Below are 25,452 nucleotides of genomic sequence, written 5' to 3' on the forward strand. Positions count from 1 at the left end.
TTCTGAGCAGGTTAATAGAAATTAAATTAGATATATCAGATTCTATCATCACATTGTCAATCGATTTGACATTTATCAATTGTGAATCAAAATCAGTTTGTGGCGCGTTGCAAAAAGATCTAAAACAAAGGCTTTTTGTCTGATCCCGTACCCAACGGAGGCTGTTTTTTCTGAATTTTCATATTGATTATCTAGCCTAGTCGTGTCGTTTTTTTTGAGCAGAAAAGATTAACTACTTTTCTAGTTTAGAAATGAACAGTTTTTGGAAAGTGTTAATCACAAAGTGAACCAGTTCAATGTTCAACCGAAACGAGATAAACATGCTTCGAGTTTTTACAATAACAGTAGCAATAAAACGCAAATTATCACTTGTTATAGCAAGTTCTATTTTGCTTAAGCTATTAAGCTTCCTTAAGGCCTGAAGCATGGTGGTTAGCCAATTGACCTAGGAAATTGAAGGTCAGGGGTTCGAGACTTACCAGAACATTTTTTTCTAGCTAAAAATAAACTCTATTTAGGTAATTTTTGATCAGAATTAGGCTGAGAAATAAAGTTTTTAAAAAAATCCCTGCTTTATTTAAACATTTCAAAAAGTATTTCTGACCAGAAATTCGATTAGATAGAGAGTATGTGGGTTCAAAAATAAAGAATTTTCTCGTTATGGAATTCAATTAAAATTTTTGCGACTGAAGGTGCACGTGCTGATAACAAATTTCAGACGCCCTTCTTAATTTACAATTTAGTGCGTTTTAGTACTTTTTTAAAACAGTTCAATCCTAACTTTAAAAATTGCTAACTAAAGATTGACTCGTAATTTTGTTTCACCATTCAGTTTGATATCAGTTTTTGACAAACAAATGCAGAAATTCTTGTGGTAGCTTTTATTTTGAATTGTCTTTCAAAAAATATTTTTTTCATAATTGTCAATCAATTAACATTTTAGCATCATGTAACATAAGTTGAACTACTGATTCACAAAACAGTTTCAAGCATAAACCAGTTTGTAATACATTACATGTTGAAATGAATTGACAGCAAGACTAGCTTGGGAAAAAATTCCTGCTGGTAAAATTGGTAAACAATTTTTTCCACAATCTGTGTTTAGTTGAAGGTTTAATCCGAAAACTGTTATTCCTGCCATGGTAAGTCGTATTTTTTAAATTGAATAAAAATTGATATTTTCGTCATTTATAAACTTCAGTTAGCTGTAAAAATTACAACACCTTATAATTTCTGTTGAGAGGTTACAAAAATTAAATGTGAATCAAATTTAACCTTTTTGTAGACTTAGAAACAAAAGAAAACTAGATAAATTGAACTAAATAGCTAAATCAGCTAAAAACAAATAGGTTGTTTTTTAAAAACACTTCTGTGTTGATCGAGATTTCTACTGGTGAAGTTTTTATTCACTTATAACATTCGAAGCTGAAACTTACAAACGATACTTGAAAAATATTCTTTTTGATACAGTTTAGAAGAAAGGGGGATAAAATAGGAAAGGTTTAATGTGGGAAGCGTAAATTTGAAGGAAATGGCAAGTTTAAATGTCTGTGAGAGTGGGAGTGAGTGTTGTGGTTTGGGTGGGGGTAGAAGTGGGAGAAAATATCAAAACATAAGTTTGGGGTATGATTGTAACCTTAGAGTGGGTTTTAAGATTGAGAAGAAAACATCTTGCAAAATGTAAGTAACTATGAGTAGGTTTAAGATTAATAAATGAACAGGCTGTGATTAATCCTAAAAAACTGCAAGTTTTCCAGGAAAATTGGAAAAGTTATACATATTACAAGCAATTATAGTCCTTACTAATGGATTTTGAATGGAATTTAACCTATTCTACTTTTATTGAAAAAAGGGGTTATATGATATTTAAAGGTCCAAAAGTGTGGAACTAATCATTATAATGGCAACCAGTAGCGGATTTAGGCGGGGCGGGAGGGGGTTTAGGACCCCTCAGGGATTCCACCCCCTGGCCAAACCAAATATTTTGAGATATCCATTTTTGGCGATGGACCCTACAAACCTTCCAAAAGCGCCTTTGGCGCCAATATATACAAGTTTTGAAGGGGGAGCTTGCGTCGAGAAAATGCAACTTTTTGGTCAAAATTTTCCAAAAAGTGCCTAAAAACGTTTTTTTCTTGTCCTGTTTTTTCAAAACAGTGCTTTTGGAGGGCTCGAAAAATCAATTTGGTCGACCTAAAAAAATGGTCGACAAAATTTTCGAAATTTTTTGAAAATCCCCCTCCCCCCTTGATCCGCCCCTGATGGCAACGTTTTTGATTAAGAAAGTCGATCATAATCGCTTGTTGTCAATGAAATGTCAATTTGGAGCCTGACTGGTTCATTTTTTTCGAATACTGATACCACTTCAGTCTTAGATTTGAAGAAGTTTAAAAAAAACAACAACATTGTTTTACAGAAAAATGTGTAGGACTCGAGTCTTTTTTGATTTAGTATTTCTTCCAAAAGTTGCCCAATTTACAGTTTTTTTACCTTTTACCGCTTCGAAGGAATTCATATAGATTGAATAAAACGAAATTTTTGAACCGTCAATTTCTCAAACCGTACGTATAAGAGTATAAATTGATAAATTAAGAACAGTTGGCCGAGCGGCCTAAGCTACAAAACGTAACGTGGACTATAGAGACATGACAGTTGACGTAGGTTCGAGTCACCCACTTGAACATGTTTTAATGTACTAAAAAAGGGGTTACATCCTATTTTAACTGTTTTTGGTTCTAATTCTGTTCAGCCTTGATAAAGGCTGACGGTCAAAAAAAGAAATTTGTCTCAAGGACATTACCGACCGGTACTGTGGCTAGCTTGCGCCAATTTGTTTATTGGAGCTGATGATTGTTGAAATTATGAACATGAGTTATGTGAGTTTTTGGCTTATTTATAAATTAATGACGATGAATGTCTGTATTGCCGAGAATACGAGTTAAACATCATTTCCGAGCCGTTTTATCTAGTTTACGGAGATTGAGCGCATAAATGTTTTTTTTTTGTTGAGAGCGATGTTTTTTTTTGTTGAGATTATGAGAGGATCTGAACGAAAGACTAGCAGTCAATTGCAATAGTTTCAATGAGCAAACATGCATGTTTTAAGCTTTTGTGAATAAAAACTTAATCGAGAAGCAATTTCAAATTGAGACAGTTTTTTAAATTTTATATTTAAATGATTTTCTGATTTATTTTTGATTCACAAGGTTTTTTTCTTCAATGATGCGCTAAAAGAAGCGTCACAAATTAACTTTTTTGGCTACAAAAATGAGTCTGTAAGTCTTTATTGCCTCGAAATTAGACCAAAACATTTTTTAAGAAGAAACGAACTGGCTGTACTCTACATTGGAAAATTTTTTGGAAATTTTTCTTTTAAGGTTCGGAAAAAAACTGTAAGGGTTAAAACAAGATATATCAAAGGACTGCGTCCGCTGAAATTTTTTGTGGCTGAATTTACTGGCGAACTAAGAAAAACAAAAAGTCAGTCGAATGAAAAGCATCTCCCCACTTTCAGTGGTCAGAGCAATTAGCCGGAGCAGAATGAAAATTACTGACTTTCTTTGATTGTGACAACTGAGCGAATCGTTTTCTAAATTTCTGAAATCAAAAGCCGATATGGAGAGATAACGATTTTTTTTCTCCTCGGATGAAAACTTTCACTGCAAATTTTTTCAATATAAGAGAGAAACGGGGCGCAACGTTATCGGTTTGGATATTTTACTATCAGTAACAATTAAACTATGTTGAAATATGTCTTAAAAGCCCAAATTACAAAGCCAGTAGAATACATTGGCTGTCTTAGCATGATCAATCCAGCAATCCTGTATTTCCTGGCAGAGGCTATCCATAAACCTGCCAGGAAGACTAAAATAAACTCTTGAAAAATTTTAAAACAAACGTATTTTAAGACTACAAATTTCTTGTTAGTTACTTGATTGAAAAATTGCATTCTCTGATTGATTTATAATATAAACAAGACTGCTTGTATCAGGGCGAAGCCCTGAATGTTCCGACTGCCTTTGAGGATTTATGGAGCAGTAATAATATTAGAAAATTAAAAGAAGTAAAACAAAATGAAAACTTTTTTTTCTGAAATTTGATGGTTTTTATGGAAACCATCCCCCCACACGCCATATTAAGTACAACAGGATAGATTTCGCTTCTTGTAACAAATCACTTATGTCAAATTGGCTTCTTTCAACCAATTTGAAACGATTTCTAAGACAGGTTGACTTTCGCGAAATATATCGCTCGTTAATTGTCCCAAATTGGCCAAAATGGAAATCTTTAAACTCCGTAACTTTACAAAAATTGATCAAAGGTGAAATATATTTTTTTTCAAATTTGAGCTCAGGACAACAATACTTTTCGAATGATATAAAAAATTTCGTTACTAGATAAAAAGTCGAATTTTGCCTGAAGGAAAAAAACTATCCAAGAATCCCAATCTGTGTTCTGTGTGAAGCCACAATATATTTTTCGAGCTCTAAGCTGGCAAGATAAACACTTATCTGTCAACAAGCTTCGCATATTTTTTTAACACACGGTTCACGGTCTAACTATCTAAATTAGAACACGCTTCTTCCATAGAAATCTGTGTTAAACTTACTTTAACTTAAATAGCAACACTTCAAATGCAGTTTTTCTGTGAAGTTTTTTTCACTAAATATTTGGGTTTTCTATTTGAAAAGTTAATTGATTAAAGTGATTTCAACAGGTTTGAGTAGAGTAGAGAGTTTTAAATTTTACCGAAAAACCTGGCAGTCCACGCCTGATTTTTAACAAAACTGAAAATCAGCGCAGGGCTCTTTGACCGATCCAGGAATTTCAAGCCAATCAATGCTAGACATTGGCATGGTTTTTCTCGTTGTCAGGCCTGATTCCTGAGATAGTTCAAGATATGGTCTTTGATTTACAAGTACCCCAAGATAGTCTATGTGGAAGTTTTACCACAATTTTTATTCCTGGTTGCCATTTTAGTTCCAAATCAAACATCCAAAAAAACTTAAAAAGGGAAAACGCAAGCATATCCCAATCAATTGTAATCGTGAATAATAAACGCCGGTTGCCTTTTAAGTAGCACAGAAGGTTTTTGGTTACAGTCTGTTTGAAACAAAAAGTTCGCAAGCTTCACTTCTTTCTCTCAGTTAAATCTTTTTTTTTATGCGTGGCTGAAGCCGCTGATTTGAAACAAAATATTATGAAAAACTTCAAGTGCATTCCGTTATCTATGAAAAGTAATGACAAAAATGAAAACTAATTTTCTAAAATCAGCTTATAAAATGTTTTCATTTCTTAGTGCAGGGAACGTTCTTTAAAGCGAAAAACTGAATAAATAAAAAAAAACTTGAATTTCTCAACGATAGCTTTTCTCAGTCCTCAATCGCTTATCTTGTTACTATTTGGTAAAAATCAAAAAATTTAACCTAGTTATTTAATTTGAGAAAAATTTTTGGAAAAAAATTGAAAAAGCTTTGACTTACAATTGAAAAGATTCAAATAATATAATTACTTGAAACATTTTAATGATTAGGCCTGGAACTCTATTGCGTGAACAAAACTTATAAATGCTAAAACACAATCAAAGACAAAATTCCATCCCAATTTCTATGGTCCGAGAAACTAGCAATGACTCTGAGTAAGTTTCAAATGCGAAATCTGTCATAATTTCACCTGCTCCAAATTGATTACAGTGATTATACAAATCTCCTACAAAACTTGTTCTCTTTTGGAATGACAGCTATCGTTTTTTTTCTGATCAAATTAAAATCATATCCCTGATTTTTCCCATTTAAAATTATCCGCCTATTCGGATAAGTTAACTGAAGTTTGCTAGCATAAAATTACTTAATTTTGATTGCGTAACAAGTCCTACTTAGTGTCAAGTTATCGTCCTCCCCTAAACAACTCCATGGGAGAGGAATTAGCTTGGTCTTTTTTTTTCAAATTTAAGAGTCTTAAAAATTATGAAAATATTTACAGGCGCGCTATCATACCTTTTAATGAGTCACCAAAAGGCTTTAAATTGGCTTAACCAAATAATTTTTTGTTTTTCACCTGCCAAAAACAAAATAATATCCGTTGCAATTTCCCACTGATACAAATAAATTATGCGTTGACATATGATAATGAAATTTTCAAATCTCAGGAAGGTTTTTTAGGCAACTAAAGCATCATGCTAAATAATTCGATAAGCCTTGATCACTTCAGATAAGGATTTATGCAAATTTAATTCTTCATATCAATCATCCCTTTTATAATCCGTATTGCCAGTTACACTTGCACGACAAAATAGAAGGAAAAGTCCAATAAAAGGCACAAGAAAGAAGGAAAGTTTTCGTAAGGCTTTATTCCCCTGGGAGCTTTTTAAGTGCCCAACTGGAAAACTGCTTTGATGAATATAGGTGTGACCATCAGATACTCTTATTAGCAATCTTGTAAAGATGAATGCCGCTAGATTATTGTATTGGAGCGGCAATTTTAAAGTGATGGCAAAAAAAGTCCTCCTATTCTGTTTCAGGTTAGTTCAAAAATATTTTAAACTAACTTTTCTATTCATGCAAAATAACATGACAAATTGGCTGGATTTAGTTATTGTTCAGTAATTCAAAAACATAAACCGATTTAGTGAATTAAAAATGAATTGATTTGGCTTACTTCCAATGCGAGGGATTTTGTCATATATCTTATTCCAGCCCTTGACCTTTTATAAGTTTAACTGTATTTTAAATTTCCGAATTTTTTATTACTTTTGAGAAAATGGTTTGAAAGTTTTTTTTCTCAGGTCCCAAACGCAAAAAAAAACGGCTAGGGAAATTAGCAAATTATCAGGTCATTTTTTTGATTTTTCAGGCTTAAGTGTCACAAAACTGTTCTAAGAAAACTAATTTTTCGGAAAGCAATCAATTTGAGAGATTATCAAACGTAATTTGATTGAATGGATGACTTAAGATTTAAATTTTGCTATTGCATGCTCACACAAAATCAAAGGAAGTCTTAATTTTTTATTTAGTTGTAAATATAATTAAATTAATATGAAAAAACATTATAATGTAAGCGGATGCAACAGGTTTCAGAGATTTATGGGGACTCCGCTTACAGTTTTCAGATTTCGCTTACAGTTTAAGGACTCCGCTTTCAGTTGCATATTCCGCAACTGTGTTGTCTTGTTATACACATATTTATATTTTTTATGGTTAATGGGTTTCACGGAATGTTCCGGATTTGTACATTGGCCTGTTTTGCGGGCAATTCTGAGTGATAAACTTTTTTGGCTAGTTTTTCATGAAGTTCAAAACAGCAAAAAAAACCAGAGATGTTTAGCACTCCCAGACAATTTTGTGCTTGTCCTATTGCGGACTCCACTTACAATTTAACAAACACATCTTTGGCCTCGTTTTGCGGGAAAAAATGTATTTTGGGAGTCAAATTGCGATTTCAAACTCGGGAAAGGGTTTTTTATCTCAAATTACGGATACTTATTTTTGAGTAGAACGGGCTGTGATCAACCAATGAGTCATGGTTATTACAAAGTCTGCGATATGGTTTCTGGATTGGATTATTGATTAGGATAAAATTTGATTCAACAAAACGCTTTTTGGGAACAAAACCGCTCGTGTATTCAACGATTTTGAAACACAAATGATTTTCACTAGCTTGAAAGAAGCAGTTGTACTGCATTCACATCTTTGTGAACTGCAAAAAAAAATGGAGTAATAGATAGAAAAATTGTTTACTACCAACAACGGATCTTGTTTTTTGATTAACAATCTTTTTTTGATTTTATTTCGTTTAGTTTTTAGCCCTTTGATTTAGCTTTTTTCTACCATTATTTTTTTACTATCACTTTCCGGGTCTTTTTACATTTTTTTGAGCCTCAAATTTTCTCCAAGAAAATCACTCAGAAAAAGAACTCTCACCTAAGGTTATCGAAAGAAAAAAGCAGTGATAAAATTTCTAATCAAAAAAAAAAACAGGGAACGCTGCTTTTTTGTATTTTGAAATTTTGTAGATTCTGCGAAATGCTAAAAACAAAATCTGCAATGTGTCCCACCGGAGACTAGACTGCTGATTTATGTTTACTTGATGTTGAGAGAAACCGGCACTTAAAACTTTTTTCGTTGAGTTTTCTTTATTGTCAAGAAAATAATTGATTTTTTTTATTTGTTAGGTCAAAGCTTACACATAGTTTTATCAACTATGTTTGTGTAAGTTATCAGAAATTTCCTTTCAAAGAGTAAATGAGTTTGGGGTGAAATTAAAAAAGCTTAGATGTTAAGGTATTTGCTCGAAACTTGCAACTTGTACATCCATAGCAACATTCTTCATTATATTGCTTCTAGAAAAATACTATGAGTTTTTGATGTCTTCGGTACTACAGCTCAATTTTTTTGTCCAATTTTTTCATTCCGAACTACAGATCAGAAGAAACCACATTTTATATGGTTATTAGAACTTTTCTTATACGGTTTTAATTATTCCTTACATGATTCGAGCATTTTGAAATGATGGATTTTTTCCGTTTTTAATAAATTACGGCAAATAAAAAAGGACGCGTCAAAGCCAAAAGAAGTTCAACGAATTCTCTTGTATGACCATTGAATAGTTGAATTTTTCGAATGCTGACGCAAAATAGAAGTTTGAATGTCTCGATATTGAGATTAGAGAGGAATAATAATCCGTCAAAATGACGTTTGAAAAAAAATCGAAATAAAACATGAGCAAAGTAACCATGTTCACTTTTCAATATAAGAGAGAAACGGGACGCAACGTTATCGGTTTGTATATTTTACCATCAAAAACAATTAAACTATGTTGAATTATGTCTTAAGAGCCCGAATTACAAAGCCAGCAGAATACATTGGCTGTCTTAGCATGATCAATCCAGCAATCCTGTATTTCCTGGCAGAGGCTATCCATAAACCTGCCAGGAAGACCAAAATATACTTTTGAAAAACTTTAAAACAAACGTATTTTAAGACTACAAATTTCTTGTTAGTTACTTGATTGAAAAAATTGCATTCTCTGATTGATTTATAATATAAAATGAGCTTAGGACAACAATACTTTTCGAATGATATAAAAAATTCCGTCAAAAGTTTCTAGATAAAAAGTCGAAATTTGTCTGAAGAAAAAAAAACCCACCCGAGCACAAATGTTCCGTTACTTTCGTATCGAAAGTCGAAACAATAAAAATCCACGTCCACAAAAAAGGCCCAAACTTCTGCTACATGCCTGTCTGTAAATTAGAAGAAATTAACGCGTCAAAAAGTCCAACGAAGTGAACAAAATCCAAGAAATAAACGCAACACTGTTTTTGAACGGCTTTACAATGATGCAAGTTCATTTCGAAGTTCGAGTAATTTTTCACAAAAAAAAAATTTGGTATTCAATTTGGTATCAACTTCTGTCAACAACTTATTCCAGACACATTTTTCACGCAAATTATCCAAAAATCACAATCTGTGTTCTGTGTGAAGCCACAATATATTTTACGAGCTTTAAGCTGGCAAGATAAACACTTATCTGTCAACAAGCTTCCCATATTTTTTTGAACACACGGTTCACAGTTGAAGTTCTCTAACTATCTAAATTAGAACAAGCTTCTTCCATAGAAATCTGTGTTAAACTTAATTTAACTTAAATAGCAACACTTCAAATGCAGTTTTTCTGTGAAGTTTTTTTTCACTAAATATTTGGGTTTTCTATTTGAAAAGTTAATTGATTAAAGTGATTTCAACAGGTTTGAATAGAGTAGAGAGTTTTAAATTTTACCGAAAAATCTGGCAGTCCACGCCTGATTTTTAACAAAACTCTGTGAAAATCAGCGCGGGACTCTTTGACCGATCCAGGAATTTCAAGCCAATCAATGCTAGACATTGGCATGGTTTTTCTCGTTGCCAGGCCGGATTCCTGAGATAGCTCCATATATGGTCTTTGATTTACAGGTACCCCGGAATAGTTTATGTGGAAGTTTTACCACGATTTTTATTCCTGGTTGCCATTTTAGTTCCAAATCAAACATCCAAAAAAAACTTAAAAAGGGAAAACGCAAGCATATCCCAATCAATTGTAATCGTGAATAATAAACGCCGGTTTCCTTTTAAGTAGCACAGAAGGTTTTCGGTTACAGTCTGATTGAAACAAAAAGTTCGCAAGCCTCACTTCTTTCTCTCAGTTAAATCTTTTTTTATGCGTGGCTGAAGCCGCTGATTTGAAACAAAATATTATCAAAAATTTCAAGTGCGTTCCGTTATCTATGAAAAGTATTGACAAAAATGAAAACTAAATTTCTAAAATCAGCTTCTAAAATGTTTTCATTTCTAAGTGCAGGGAACGTTCTTTAAAGCGAAAAACTGAATAAATAAAAAAACTTGAATTTCTCAATGATAGCTTTTCTCAGTCCTCAATCGTTTATCTTGTTACTATTTGGTAAAAATCAAAAAATTTAACCTGTTTATTTACATTGAAAAAATTTTTGGAAAAAAATTGAAAAAGCTTTGACTTACAATCGAAAAGATTCAAAAAATAAAATTAATTGAACCATTTTAATGATTAGGCCTGGAACCCAATTACGTGAACAAAATTTATAAATGCTAAAACACAATCAAAGACAAAGTTCCTTCCCAATTTCTATGGTCCGAGAAATTAGCAATGACTCTGAGTAAGTTTCAAATGCGAAACCTGTCATAATTTCACCTGCTCCAAGTTGATTACAGTGATTATACAAATCTCCTACAAAACTTTTTCTTTTTTGGAATGGCAGCTATTTTTTTTCTGATCAAACTAAAATCATATCCCTGAGTTTTCCCATTTAAATTCGGATAAGTTAACTGAAGTTTGCTAGCACAAAATTACTTAATTTTGATTGCGTAACAAGTCCTACTTAGTACCAAGTTATCGTCCTCCCCCTAAACAAGGGGAGGAATTAGAATTAGCTTGGTCTTTTTTTTCAAATTTAAGAGTCTTAAAAACTATGAAAGTATTTACAGGCGCGCTATCATACCTTTTAATGAGTCACCAAAAGGCTTTAAATTGGCTTAGCCAAATAATTTTTTGTTTTTCACCTGCCAAAAACAAAATAATATCCGTTGCAATTTCCCACTGATACAAATAAATTATGCGTTGACATATGATAATGAAATTTTCAAATCTCAGGAAGGTTTTTTAGGCAACTGAAGCATCATGCTAAATAATTCGATAAGCCTTGATCACTTCAGATAAGAATTTATGCAAATTTAATTCTTAATATCAATCATCCCTTTTATAATCAGTATTTGCCAGTTACACTTGCACGACAAAATAGAAGGAAAAGTCCAATAAAAGGCACAAGAAAGAAGGAAAATTTTCGTAAGGCTTTATTCCCCTGGGAGCTTTTTAAGTGCCCAACCGGAAAACTGCTTTGATGAATATAGGTGTGACCATCAGATACTCTTATTAGCAACCTTGTAAAGATGAATGCCGCTGGATTATTGTATTGGAATGGCAATTTTAAAGTGATGGCAAAAAAAGTCCTACTATTCTATTACAGGTTAGTTCAAAAATATTTTAAACTAACTTTTCTAACTTTTCTATTCATGCATGACAAATTGGGTGGATTTAGTTATTGTTCTTCAATTCAAAGACATGAACCGATTTAGTGAAATAGAAATGAATTAATTTGGCTTACTTCCAATGCGAGGGATTTTGTCATATATCTTATTCCAGCCCTTGACCGTTTTATAAGTTTAACTGTATTTTAAATTTCCGAATTTTTTATTACTTTTGAGAAAATGGTTTGAAAGTTTTTTTCTCAGGTCCCAAACGCAAAAAAAAACGGCTAGGAAAATTAGCAAATTATCAGTTCATTTTTTTTTTGATTTTTCAGGCTTAAGTGTCACAAAACTGTTCTAAGAAAACTAATTTTCGCAAAAAACACAAAAAAAATCGCAAAAAAACCAGAGATGTTTAGTACTCCGAGACAATTTTATGTTTGTCCTGTTGCGGACTCCACTTAAAATTTAACAAACACACCTTTGGCCTCGTTTTGCGGGAAAATATGTATTTTGGGAGTCAAATTGCGGGTTCAAGCTCGGGAAAGGATTTTTTTATCTCATATTACAGATACTTATTTTTAAGTTGAACGGGCTCTGACCGACCAATGAGTCATGGTTATTACAAACTCTGCGATATGTCTGTTTCTGGATTGGATTATTGATTAGGATAAAATTTGATTCAACAAAACGCTTTTTGGGAACAAAACCGCTCGTGTATTCAACGATTTTGAAACACAAATCATTTTCAATAGCTTGAAAAAAGCAGTTGTACTGCATTCACATCTTTGTGAACTGCAAAAAAAAATAGATAGAAAAATAGATAATATATAGAAGAATTGTTTACCAACGGATCTTGTTTTTCGATTAAAAATATTTTTATGATTTTATTTGGCTTAGTTTTTTTTGTTCTTTGATTTAGATTTTGTCTACCATTACTTTTTACTATCACTTTCCGGGTCTTTTACATTTTTTTGAGACTTATAAGTTATCTCACGAAAATCACTCAGAGAATGAACTCTCACCTAAGATTATCGAAAGAAAAAAACAGTGATAAAAATTCTTATCAGAAAAAAAATCAGAGAACGCTGCTTTTTGTGTTTTGAAATTTTGTAGATTCTGCGAGATGCTTAGAACATAATCTGCAATGTTTCCCACCGGAGACTGGACTGCTGATGTATGTTTACCTGATGTTGAGAGAAACAGGCACTTAAAATTGTTTTTCTTGAGTTTTCATTATTGTCAAGAAAATAATTGATTTTTTTTATTTGTTAGGTCAAAACTTATAGTAAGATATTACTAGGATATTTATTTAGGATAAACTTATGTAAGATATCAGAATTTTCATTCTGCATAGAAGTTTAGAGCTAAAAAGTAGATTAATATTGGGTGAAATTAAAAAAGCTTAGATGTTAAGGTATTTGCTCGAAACTTGGAACTTGTACATCCATAGCAACATTCTTCATTATATTACTTCTAGAAAAATACTATGAGTTTTTGATGTTTTCGGTACTGCAGCTCAAAATACAAAATTTTGCCAAAATTAGAAAAAAATTTGTCCAAATTATTTTTATTCCGATCTACAGATCAGAAGAAGCCACAATTTTATATGGTTGTTAGAACTTTTCTTATACGGTTTTAATTATTCCTTACATGATTCGAGCGTTTTGAAATGATGGATTTTTTCCGTTTTTAATGAATTGCGGCAGTTAAAAAAGGACACGTCAAAGCCAACAGAAGTTTAACGGGCTAATTCTTTTGTATGACCCCCTTTAAACAGTTGAATTTTTTGAATTATGACTCAAAATATATTACTATTTATTGCAGATTATTTTTTTTTGAATTTTAATAATTATTATTTTTTTTAATTTAAGAGGAAATTCGGCGGAAATACTTTATTCCAGGTATTTTGCGATAACTTAAATCAGCTGCTATTGAAAATTGCGGTATCGGACACAAACAAGTTTCAGTTGGTAGTCTGGCTCGCAAAGAGTTTTGAGGCAAGAAAATTGACTTTACTTTCGCATCTAGGACACTCCGCTCACGAGCTAATACCGCATAATATATTGTGCGTCAATTTTCCCAAGTTTGCCATATTGGCACATCCTAAACCTTCATAACTTCACAAAAAAAAATCGCAGGTGAAATTTTCTTTTGAGTTTGAGCTCACGACAACAATACCTTTCGGCAGATATGATTGAATTTCTCAAAATGACTAGTTAACAAAACGAAACTTGTCTGAACAAAAGAAACTGCCATTAATAGTTATTTTATTCAGAACTTCCTGCGCTATTTGCGTTTCATGCTGGCCTTTTAGTAGGGTGGAAAAGTACAAAGATTAAGTTGGGCTTATGCTCGGCCAGTTTTTATTCCACCTCGCGCATAGCTACTATAGGTCAAGTCAACTTTCAAATTAGATTTTTATGACCTAACTCGATTTTGAAAAAACAAATTCTAAGTTTTCATTGTCAAAAACAAACAAGTTTGAATGTCTCGATATTGAGATTAGAGAGGAATAATAATCCGTCAAATTGACTATTGAAAAATTCGAAAAAAACTTGAGCAAAATAACCATGTCGAGCACAAATCGAGCACTTTCTTCGAGCACTTTCTTCGAGAGTCGGAACAAAGAGAAACCCATTTTGACAGGTTACCGAAGCTCTTTTCATTTAATCGCTTTGTCTAAGTTCAATGTCTAAGTTAATTCCTTTCTAAATTTTTAAAACTTTTTTTTTCTAAAACAACTACTTGTTATAAGTTTTCAAGTTTGGAGTTTTGTGGAAATTTCAAATTTATTTGGTTTCCGACCATAAAAATGATATTGAAGTATGAAACTGACTGTTATCATTTCTAATTGATCCATGCAAGATCAAGTGTCACGAATGCAAGTCTTAAGTAGTCAAGTTATAGGTATCGAATTACGAAGCCCTCATTTCTGATTAACTCTCAATTCTTGAGGTTGAAAAAAGTCAGAACTTCGTGTGATGGCGATTTTTATGCTAAAATTTTTGCTGTTTAGACAATTCAAGAACGAATTTTCAAAATAAATATCTCTTAAAGGCATCGGAAAACCACATTTTTTTGTTTGAAGTTACCTTGCTTATTTCCAACTTTTGAATTAATTCTAAAATTTTCCAACCGCTAACAAGAAAAAACATTAACTAAGAAACTTCAAATATTTTATTCAGTTTTTATTTGCAATAATTATTTCTAATCTTTGTGCGGTACTTGCTTTTCGTGCTGACATTTTAGTGGAAAAGTACTATGATTAAGGTTGGTGTTTGCACGGTCATTTTTTTAAACCTCGCAGATAGCTACCAGGGGTCAAGTCAGGTCTCATATTTAAATTTTTTGTCCTAAAAAAAAACGATTTTTTTTTCAAGTTTTCAGTGTCAGAAAAACTAGTTTCAATGTCTTGACATTGTGATAAGAGAGCGGATAATTATCTTTATTCGTATGACTTTTTTTGAATAAAATGGCAGTTTTTTAATGAAAAGATTAATTTCACAAATAATTGTAATTGTTGAAAAGAAAATAACCAAAATTGGGCTCACTTTATGGAAATTTATTAAAGGATTTGGGTGAAAATTTATTTGTGGAATTCATATCGTCTTTTTTCACATTTGTTTTCAGCTCACATCACCAATACGTCTTCCTACTGCTCTCTTATTTCTTTAATTAATAAATTTTCGTCGCCTGAACTGAGGAGTTTATGCCGTTTAATCCCAGACATTATCTCAGATTACTATCTGTTTGCTTCCTTTTCCACACAAATTAGAATGCCGCCAATGTTAGCACGGGTTCAGTTTTCACAATAACAGCTAGACTTCTGTAGCTAACAAGTACTTGTTGCTTGCCTTTTTGTTCCGACTTTCGTAACGAAAGTAACTGAATATTTGTGCTCGGGGTGGGTTTTTTTTTCTTCAGACAAGTTTCGACTTTTTTAACTAGCAATTTTTGACTGAATTTTTGAAAGTAATTCCAAAGGTATTGCTGTCTTGAGTTTCAACTTGGAACGATAATTCACTTGTGATCAATTTTTATAAATTTATGGGGGTTTAACGATTGCCATTTTGCCCAAAATGGGACAACTGACGCGCGATATATTTCGCGCTGTTAACACGTAAGTGCAGATTTATTCCGTCTCGGAAATCGTGCCAAATTGGTTGAATGAAGCCTATTTGCCATTATTGATTTGATAATAGGAGCAAAATTTACCACTTTGTATTTTATATGATGCGGGGGGATGCTTTCACAAAAAATCTCAGTTTTTTTTTTTAAATTATTTTAATTTTTTTTTTTACATTTAACTTTTTCATGTTCCTACTGCTCCATAGACCTTCAAAGGCAGTCGGAACATTCAAAGCTTCGCCCTGATAGGAGCAGTTTTGTTTGCATCTATTCTCGTCTGAAAAAATTTACGGTAGCGAAAGCCAGGACTTCTGCATTTCTCTATATTTGAGTGTAAAGAGATATGCAAAACCTGTACTTTTTATTAGTTCACCAAATTAAAAACCACTCTAAAGTCAAATACTATTTATTTCAATACATATTCGAAGCAGTTTTCACCATCTTGAACTAAATTGAAAAACGTATTCTGGTGTTTGTAACGTGATATGATGAACACTATGAACCGCCCATTTTCAAATGAAAAAGAAATCAATTCAGCTCAATTCCTTCCAGCCCCGTTTGGAGTAAAGTGCTCCAAAGATTAAGTGGCACACTTAAAAAATCCAATCCTTCCTCAGTTCCTTTTTTCATTTCACATGTCAACTTAAAAATTGGTAAACATTTGCTGTTCATTGAAACTTTTGTTGATTTTTCAATTCTTTTCATTTTCTTTTTGTCGACTTTTTTTTGCAAAATCGAAATCCTTGGGGATTTAGACTTTGCCCGTTATTTGACATATTGGCGCTGCCAATTTTTTCGCGGCAATAAAAATAAAAAACACCTTTTTAGCTTAGATTAGGACCAGTTTTCACAAAACTTGCCACTATCGAAACAACAATATTTCGGTTTAAAGAACATATTCTCAGCGGCCGTCAAACCTATCAACTGAAGAACAATTTTCTTATGTTAATTTTCCTCAACTCCCGTAGTTTTTTCACACAAAGTGGGCTGGAAAGTAATAACTTATATCAGTGATAAATTATAAATTTCCCAATGACATCAGAACTGGTTCGTATAACACGCTGGGATCAGGTATGTAGCGCTATTGGATATAGATTCACTGAATCTAAAACCCAAATCTAGATTTAAAAGTTAGTACAGGTTTTATGAATTTATTAACTCAAGAATACCATGATTCTGGGCTATTTGTCTATCAAAATTTGCAGTTAGTTGTCACCTGGATTTGAAATAGAGGCTCGAACTTTTATTTCAAGTTATAAATTATATTTCAACTCACTTCCTGGTTAGAAGCGCCCGATCCCCTTCGAGTTTTCCTGCCAAATTGTTTTGTTTTCCTTAATACCGGCAAATAAAACCTCACTTTAACTATCAAAGGTAAATTGAAGTTTTGACTGAAAGCAATTTCAAAGATTTCTGAATTCAATCAAAACGAGAAACTTCATTACAATTTTATTAGAATCAAAAACCTAAGAAATCTTTCAAACCTTCTTCAGAAAATGTGATTTTTCAAAACTTAGGGAAAAGGATTTTAGATTATATTTAAAATCATTGGCTGAAATAGTCGTTTGAGCAAGAATTCGATGCAATAAATTGAGCACAAATCCACACAGCTTAAAATTGCCAACAGTTTCTCAATGTTTTGCAATAACCCCGGCCAGCTCTTCAGATCCAAAAACCCTTTCTAATCTCACACCAGCGAAGTTTGGATTAGATCTAACTTATCACTAACTTATGAAGACATTTATACCCTCCTTAACAATCCTCGACTCGCCATTCTATTTGCTTTTCACCCCACAGATTTGTATCTGCTACAAAAACAGCTTCAGAGCCGCCATTTTATAGATAAGTCAGATTACAGGGTATGTCAACTCATACATTTCTGATTAAAATAAGTTTGTGTAAAATCGATTTCCAGTTTTTTCATGTGGTTTGTTAACTTCTGTTTTTTATTAAGTTCACCACCCCCTGCGAATAGAAAAACAAGAAGAGAAAAATTCTTTAAAAATTAAAATCTATTTTTTTTATCAGGATTGATAATCCAGTTGAAAATTTCTCTGCCATAACTATTTGAATCACTTTGCATTCTGTTTTTTTTTGCAAAAAGTTCCCTCAAATCAGAAGAGAAAAAAAACCTGGATGAAAGAACAAATTAACATTATTTTTTAAAAATTATTCCAAGAATAATTTCAAAAATTTAGATTTTTGGCTATATCTTGAGTAGCTGACATTCAAAAGAAACTCCTGTAACTTCCAAAAATTTTTAGCTAACTTTGCAATCGATTAAAAAATTAGTTCTCTAACAAATTCTTCAAAAAAGAAAATTCATTTATCAGTAATTGGAGACATCTATCATTTCAAACCGAAGGGAACAAAAAAGAAGCCGTGACCGAATGAATAGTTATAAAGTCTCCTCTAATCTAGTTTCAACTGTCAATTATGCCGCGAGATAGATTCTAATTTGATTCAATTTATCTAATTTTTACCAATTTCTCAATTCTTTTCAATTTCAGATTAATTCACAATGAAGACTGACCTTAATATCAGGTGCCGCAGCAAATAGGAACTGTGAGACCGACGCAAAATGCAACCCGTTTAATCTCTAGCGTGAGGAAAAATTTGCTGAAAATGACGGACCGATTCGTCGTTCAGACAGGTAAGCTTTAGAATGTTAACCCATTTTAATTTTCAAATTTAAAACAAGTATCGTCGGTTACCCTGCAAATAGCATAGAATATTTTCAAATATTTGGCTTGTAAATATAAATTTTAAAAAATTTCATTTTTGAGTTACAAATTTCTGGCTCGAAACTAAAAAAAAAATTAGAAAAATTAGTTTTATAAAATCGACAAGCAAACAAAAATTCATTTTTCCGGGTTGACCTCCATAGACTGAATAAGCTATTCATACAATTCCATAAACTAAGTCTGTAAGAAAATACTAGTCATACATATTTCATGCGTTTTGCTAAAATGAAGTCCTTGAACTTTCAAAGATTTTTTTCTTGTTTTGGCAATAAAAATCGGTTTATTGTCATAAGTAAAGAAAGAAAAATTTTTGTCGGGCTAACCACACAATTTCCATATAGGAAAATCCTATGACTAGCAATTTTGTGATGGCGATAGAAAAATTTTTTCTAAGTAGTATGAAATCACCCTAAAAAAATTTTTTTTTCAATCGCAAAATGAATTTTGTACTCGAACAAACACTCTCTTAAAAGTTTTATGCATGTAAAAACTGTTTTTTTTGTGTGTGTATGCATATCGAAGTGCTGGATGCACAACATTTTTTTCTCTTTTTCTTTTTAGTAACCAAGGACCAAGGTCTTTGCCACTTGTGTTCATTAACGAACAGAACACAAAACTTTTGAGAAATAAAATTTTAAATGATCAAATTGTTAGTATAACGGCAATTTTCCGTATTTATTACATTTGAATATGAAAGTGTTTTCCACTTGAAAATTGTATGATTAGCAATTTTGGTCAACCCGGGTTGTTACCAGACTTAGTCCTCTGCAAGTTTCGAAGTAGTCAAAACCGGTTTAAAAATATAGTGGAAAAATGACCCTAAGACATAGTTCCTTTCCACTCATCGAGAGGAGTCGGAACATTTACCGGGTTAACAAAATGTACTATCTTCGAAAATTCCCTTGTCAATCTTAACATTTCAAAAAACCGACATGAAAAAAATAAAAGATTGCTGATGTTTTTCATAATGTGTCGCATTGAGTTTCTTTCTGTTCATGTTTTGTTTAATTTTGAAAACAAAATGGTGAAAAAAAGACTTTCGGCTCAGCTATTTTTCTAGAAGTAAGAGCAGTTATATTAAAGAAATGTAGGACATTGATTACTAAATTGAAACGTTCAAGTCCTATGTTGTTATCCAAGTTTGACTTTAAGAGACACACAATCTCTAATAAAAGAAAATACAAATAACTTTCAAATTTAAAAAATCGAAAGTTAGTTTGTAATCGCAAAACTTTTTTTCCATGAACAGAAAAGCTACGTTTCAAAACCCATATAGTTTTGCTAGACACGCACTCTTATTAATAAAATTTTTGGGATTTTCAATTTTTTTGAAGAGGATTTCAAAGACGCTGTTGGCCAGCTGATGTTCTGTGAAGTAATTTTCTGCAAAGGAAGTCCTTGAAAATATGAGAATTTCAAATCGAGCGTTTTTTCAGTAGAACTAAAACGTTTATGACATTCCAAGTGAAAACTTCAGACACGCCCAAATTGAGATAACTTAGTGTCGCAAAATCATTTGTATAATCAAGCAAAGTGTATCAAGAAAATGGCTCAAGCTCTCTTTTGCTGAAAATTAACCTTCAATTTTTTTGTGTATAAGGTTTAAAGATGCCCAAAAATTAGAAACATTTTTCATCTTGTCTTGTTTCTTTTGTACTCAACAAAACTTAGATGACAGCTACATTGGTTTGATATAAAAGGAGCAAAAATTGAGAAGGTACCGTTTTTGACCAAATACTAAAATTTTAGTTATTATATCATAAAACTGCACAAAATCTCTTTAAAAAGTTCGTGGATTTTTGGGAACACTATGGAAAGCACTTTGTCAACGCTAGAAATTTAGATTCAACCAAAATTCACCAAACTTTGAAAATTCTGGTTTTTTAAAAAATTGATGTCTTAACAACGACCATTCCTGAAAGCTTCAGCTTCAGCTTTGGCTGTAAGAAAACTAGTTCGAATTTTTTCACCCATTCGGAATTTTTTCAATCATCGAAGTTACTGCAGATTTGTTTTTATCGCATAGCGAGACAATTTTGGAACAGGAAAAAAAATTTTGCAGATTTGTTTTTATCGCATAGCGAGATAATTTTGGAACAGGAAAAAAATTTCTCTCTTAAATCACCTTTCGAAGGAGATTGTTGTCTCAATTACTATCTTTTCTTGTAAGGCATGTGCAATTAAATGTGCAAGCTAAGTTATTGTTCAAAATTTCTGCTCTTTTTCTTTTTTGGTGTGCCTGAACGAGTACCGGACATTCTTTACGCGTGGCAACTAATTCACGAATAATCACTCTTAATACTAAACTTGATCACGACTCAAAATTTATTACTAAAAATTTGAAAATATAAGCCTCCAATTGAAAAACTGCCAATTTTTCATGAATAACAAATCAAGTTCAACTAAAGGGCAGTCGGAATTTCAAAATTTTTCCATGATAAGAGCAGTCTTGTGTTATTTTTAAAAAGATTTATATTCTCTTATGTTTGATTTCTGTCGATCCTTGTTTCAATCGCTTGGTTGAAACGGCTCATCTTCAAAAAAGCAATTTCATCTATTTTTCAAATTTCAGTAAATTGAATAGCGGCTTCCAAACCATTGATCTCGAAAAATGACACGCGGCTAAAATCGAATGCTCCTAATCAACAATTTTGTCAAAAGCGGAAACTTTGCATCAACAGGGAAATCAGCTGGAAACTTAACCCCCTTTGAAAACAATGAGCATTTGATTGTACCTGCATTGTTCAAACATAAAAACTAAATCAAGACAATTTCGATTCTCAAAAAGTAAAATTACTAAGAATCACGACCTTACCTCCATAGATCAGAATGTTTATCATCCAATTCCATAAAATAAGTCTATAAAAAGTTCTAATCATAAAAATTTCATGTAATTTTTTAAAATGTAATCAATTGCTCGAAAGAAAAAAACGTTTCTTGTATTGGCATAAAAGTCAGTGTATCGTCACATATGTAAAGGCAAAGTTTTTGTCAGAAAAAAATGCTATTTATACAATGCCATATGTGGAAATCATTTAAATAGCTTTTTTTTATGGCGATAACTAATTTTTTTTACCAAAAAGAATCTTTCAAATGTCCCCGAACTTATACATAACTTTTTCAATTACAAAACAAAATTTGTACTTCAAGCCACTTTCCAAATTTTTTTTCCTCATGCCAAACTTTATTTTTTTAAGTACAAAAGTCGTAGATACACAAAAATCAGATTTTTTTCCCATTTCTATGGATAATGTTTTCCAAAAACGCTCAAAACGCTTTTTTGTATATCATGTTTTATCTATGACTTGGTCATTTAAAAGTTCGCTTTAAAACTTTTTTAAAAACTGCCACAATTTAAAAGGTGTTATTTTAAGACAATATATCAGATGTGTAAGACAATTTTAAGACAACTCAGGTTGTTTCAAGTGTATTGTAAAAACAAGACGGTCAAAATTTTGGCAACACTTTTCTTGCAATGCTTTAAGTACAAAAAAAGGCAAACAATAACTATAATTAGTGATTTTTGATATATGTAATTTTTATGACTAGCATTTTTTGGAAACAAATATTAAGTTTTGTACAATTTATTTTGTGAATTATTTTGGGTTTTGTTTGTAATCGAAGTCATTTGAGAGAAACGTGATTTACTCAAACTAGGAATCGGTTACAAAAACAACCCAAAAAAAGTTCGAGAAGAAAATATGAGAAGGAAGAACAAAATCATTTTTTATAATGATTTTCATAAATTTTCCATATATACGAAATCTCTAATCAAATACTTTTCATCATTTTTCTGTACTTACGAAATTTCATATGATTAAAGTTTTCTAAATATGAAACACCACGTATGAGGAGCTTTTTTTGTTCAACCAGTGTTGTAATCCAATGAAAACTCTCTCGTCATTTGCGGTCAACCAGTCTTCTGGTCAAAAATAAGCCAATTTGATGTAAATAACGATGAAAATGATGCTATGTAATATGTTAATCCGTTTTCCTAAAAGTAATTTGACAGTTCCAAAAATTAGTCACACTGCTGAAAATATTGAAAAATTTTTATATTCACTGCTGAAAAATTTTTATATTCATTTTCAGGGTTTCTTGCATAAAAGAATTTGCATTTCGTACTTTCAGTCAAAAAAGATTGAATTAAACTGCTACTTTAGGTAAAAGCGAACAACTTTCAACAAAACCTGGTTAATGAGGCGAAGAAAAACTTATTATGCTACGCAAGTTTTTTCAAAAACCCAAAAAAAAACGTGCAATTTACTTTAAATAAGACCATTAACTCATTTAAAATTATTCATTTAAAAAATAATAAATTGTTCAATTATCTTTTGAAGCAAATAACAAACTGCTCGTACATCAAAGCAAAGCATTTAATGTCCCATTCAAAGCAAAGCATTTAAGAAGCTAAAATCTAAAATAACTCACAGAAAGTGACAGAACATGTCACTCAAGTGGCAGAAGCATTCAAAGCAAAGCATTTGAGCAGCTAAAATCTAAAATTATTCACAGAAAGTGACAGAACATGGGTTTTTGGTTGGCTTTTTTTTTGCATTTGTAGATGAAGTTTTTTGTTATCTTCCGACAAGCATTGTTGTTCAGAGCTTAAACTTACAAAAAATAATAAACTTGAGATTTTTTTCTACAGTTATGACTATTTAAAGATTCTCAATGTGGTCGATTTGTGACGATTAACGAGCCCAATTTTTTGTGCTATTAACTTTTCAGCGGAGTGTTTATCAGTATTTGAAATTTCAAATACTTGGCCACGATGTGAGCAGTCTTGTTGTTCCGACTTTCGTAACGAAAGTAATTGTTCTGACTTTCGTTACGAAAGTAACGGAATATTTGTGTTCGGGTTGGGTTTTTTTTCTTCCGACAAGTTTCGACTTTTCAACTCATTCAAATCATTCAAAAGGTATTGTTGTCCTGAGTTTGTTTTGGAAAAGATATTTTACCTGTGATCATTTTTTGCAAAGTAAAGGGGGTTTAAACATTTCCATTTTGCCCAAAATGGGACAAAAAACGCGCGATATATTCCGCGCTATAAACGCGTAAGCGGAGATTTAATCCATCTAAGAAATTGTTCAAATTGGTCGAAAGAAACTTTTTTGCCACAATTGATTTGTTACAAGGAGCGAAATCTGTCCTTTTTTACTTTATATGGCGTGTGTGGGGATGATTTACACAAATTTCTTAAATTTTACAAGAACCTTTTTTTTTATTCAATTTAATTTTTTTTATGTTATTACTCCTCTTCCATAAATCTTAATAGGCAGTCGAAACATTCAGGGCTTCACCAAGTTGAGAGCAGTCTTGTTCAATTTGCATTACGAGGCCAAAATGTGCACTGGATAGATGGATTCCACGTACAAATACCGTTTAGTAAATTTTGTCGGCACATTGCTTTTGTTGCGGATTCCGCGACGAGCGAGTATAGATAGTTGTTCTGGACTCCCCAAATGTAAGTGGATTCCGCAAATTTATGCGGATTCAGCTCACAATTTGCGGATTCCGCTTGCAATATGCGAAATCCGCTTACAAATTGCAGATTCCGCCTACAATTTGCGGTGTCCACTTACAGTTGCGGATTCCTCGACAGCCTAAATTTACTAAACACGCATATTTTTAATTGTTCATGAATTTCACATACTTGCTCCGGATTCAAAACATTTTGTTTTAGGATTTGTCTGTGGAGTCCAAAACAGATCAAAGATCAAAGAAAAAAAAACAATTTTGCGGATTCCGGGACAAATCTGATTTTTGGCTGTTGCGGAATCCGCTTAAAATTCACAAAATGCACAAATTGGCCTGGTAGTGTGCCTTCTTTTTTTACCCCCCTCACGCACAGACGCCATTTAGAATACCAAGGGATGTATTAATTGTCTGACATTGCACTAGTAAGACCAAATTGCTCGCTTAAACTCAATTTGGAGCTTAACTTGCCGGGTACACGTATTGCAATAACTCAACATACGACGCACTAAATATGCCAAGTTTGGCTATCTTAGTGATTTTCAAACCCGCATAAAACTTAAAAAAAGTGATCATAACTAGGACAAACTTTTTAGTTTCGGGCTCAAGATAACGATAAAATTTCAGATGGTATAAATAATTTTCTGAAAAATAAACGCTCACATGAAAAATCGAAACCTGACTAAGTTAAAATTAAAATAACCCAAACATGAACATTCTGTTTTTTCTTCGAACGGCAAATGATTTTTTTTGCGTAACTGAATCAAACGATAGTGCAACGCGAGCAAAAACGTATGTTGAAAGGAGATTTCAAAACTTTTGATAAAAATCGTGCGGTATTCTTTTCAAATCTTGTCTTTCTATTATCGAATAAAAAAAGTGCCGAAGCGAAATCTTTTTCCTTCGTCAAGTTTAAATAGCCAACTAATCCTTTTGCTTAAAAACTACATCAACATTGTATTGTAGGAATTATGATTACTGAAAAAAATAAGTCCTCATAATTGTAGAAATTTTGCTATTAGAAGCTTGGGGATGGAAGAATTTTGTACCCCGTTTTTATTTAAGCCTCAAATTCGATGAAATTTAGGGCCTGATTAACCACGCTTTACCAAAATTTATGTCTTTACGAACGTTTTTTCTTTTTTTGAGATCCATTAGTTCAAAATCAATGAAGTCCATTAATTATTGTGCTCGAAAATTGATTGTTAGAACCCTGAAAAATAGTTACTCTATAATTTGGTCCAAGCAGGCCTCCATGTTTAAAATGGAGGCTAAAATGATGAGCGATTGGAAAGTGCTGTCAAAAAGGCCATCCATTCTGCACACCTGTTTTTGACATCAATCGATAGATTTCAATGCTCTGTTTACTTATACTCAGATGTAGAAGTGTACTGAAAAATGAAAACGCAAAAGTGCGCCATTTTCTCATTTATTTTTGATGGGAAATGCAGCAAAACCGGAAACTAATCAGCAATTGAATTCCATTTTTCCTGTATTTATTTGATCAATATCTGGAGATGATGTTATTATTAAAACTTTTAATTTTGGGTACTTAATGGTAAAATCAA

General features: G+C 32.2%; 1 protein-coding gene across 7 annotated transcripts in view; it reads left to right on the forward strand.

Moving 5' to 3' along the window:
• The first annotated feature begins 1,094 nt into the window (after positions 1 to 1,094).
• Positions 1,095 to 25,452, forward strand: part of LOC134852890 (uncharacterized) — a 39,959-nt gene continuing 15,601 nt past the window's right edge. Inside the window, exons 1-2 of one of the 7 annotated variants that reach the window (XM_063868740.1) lie at positions 1,095 to 1,142; positions 18,173 to 18,315. In XM_063868740.1, coding sequence (XP_063724810.1) covers positions 18,288 to 18,315 — 28 coding nt within the window. In that variant the 5' untranslated portion in view covers positions 1,095 to 1,142; positions 18,173 to 18,287. Of the gene's footprint in view, positions 1,143 to 6,401; positions 6,521 to 11,488; positions 11,531 to 16,279; positions 16,316 to 16,479; positions 16,734 to 16,988; positions 17,037 to 17,114; positions 17,522 to 18,172; positions 18,316 to 25,452 lie in introns of those variants that run through there. The other 6 variants (XM_063868738.1, XM_063868741.1, XM_063868742.1 and 3 more) reach the window with 6 other exon arrangements.

The sequence above is a fragment of the Symsagittifera roscoffensis genome, chromosome 8, assembly GCF_963678635.1.
Source record: "Symsagittifera roscoffensis chromosome 8, txSymRosc1.1, whole genome shotgun sequence".
Taxonomy (NCBI): Eukaryota; Metazoa; Xenacoelomorpha; order Acoela; family Convolutidae; genus Symsagittifera; species Symsagittifera roscoffensis.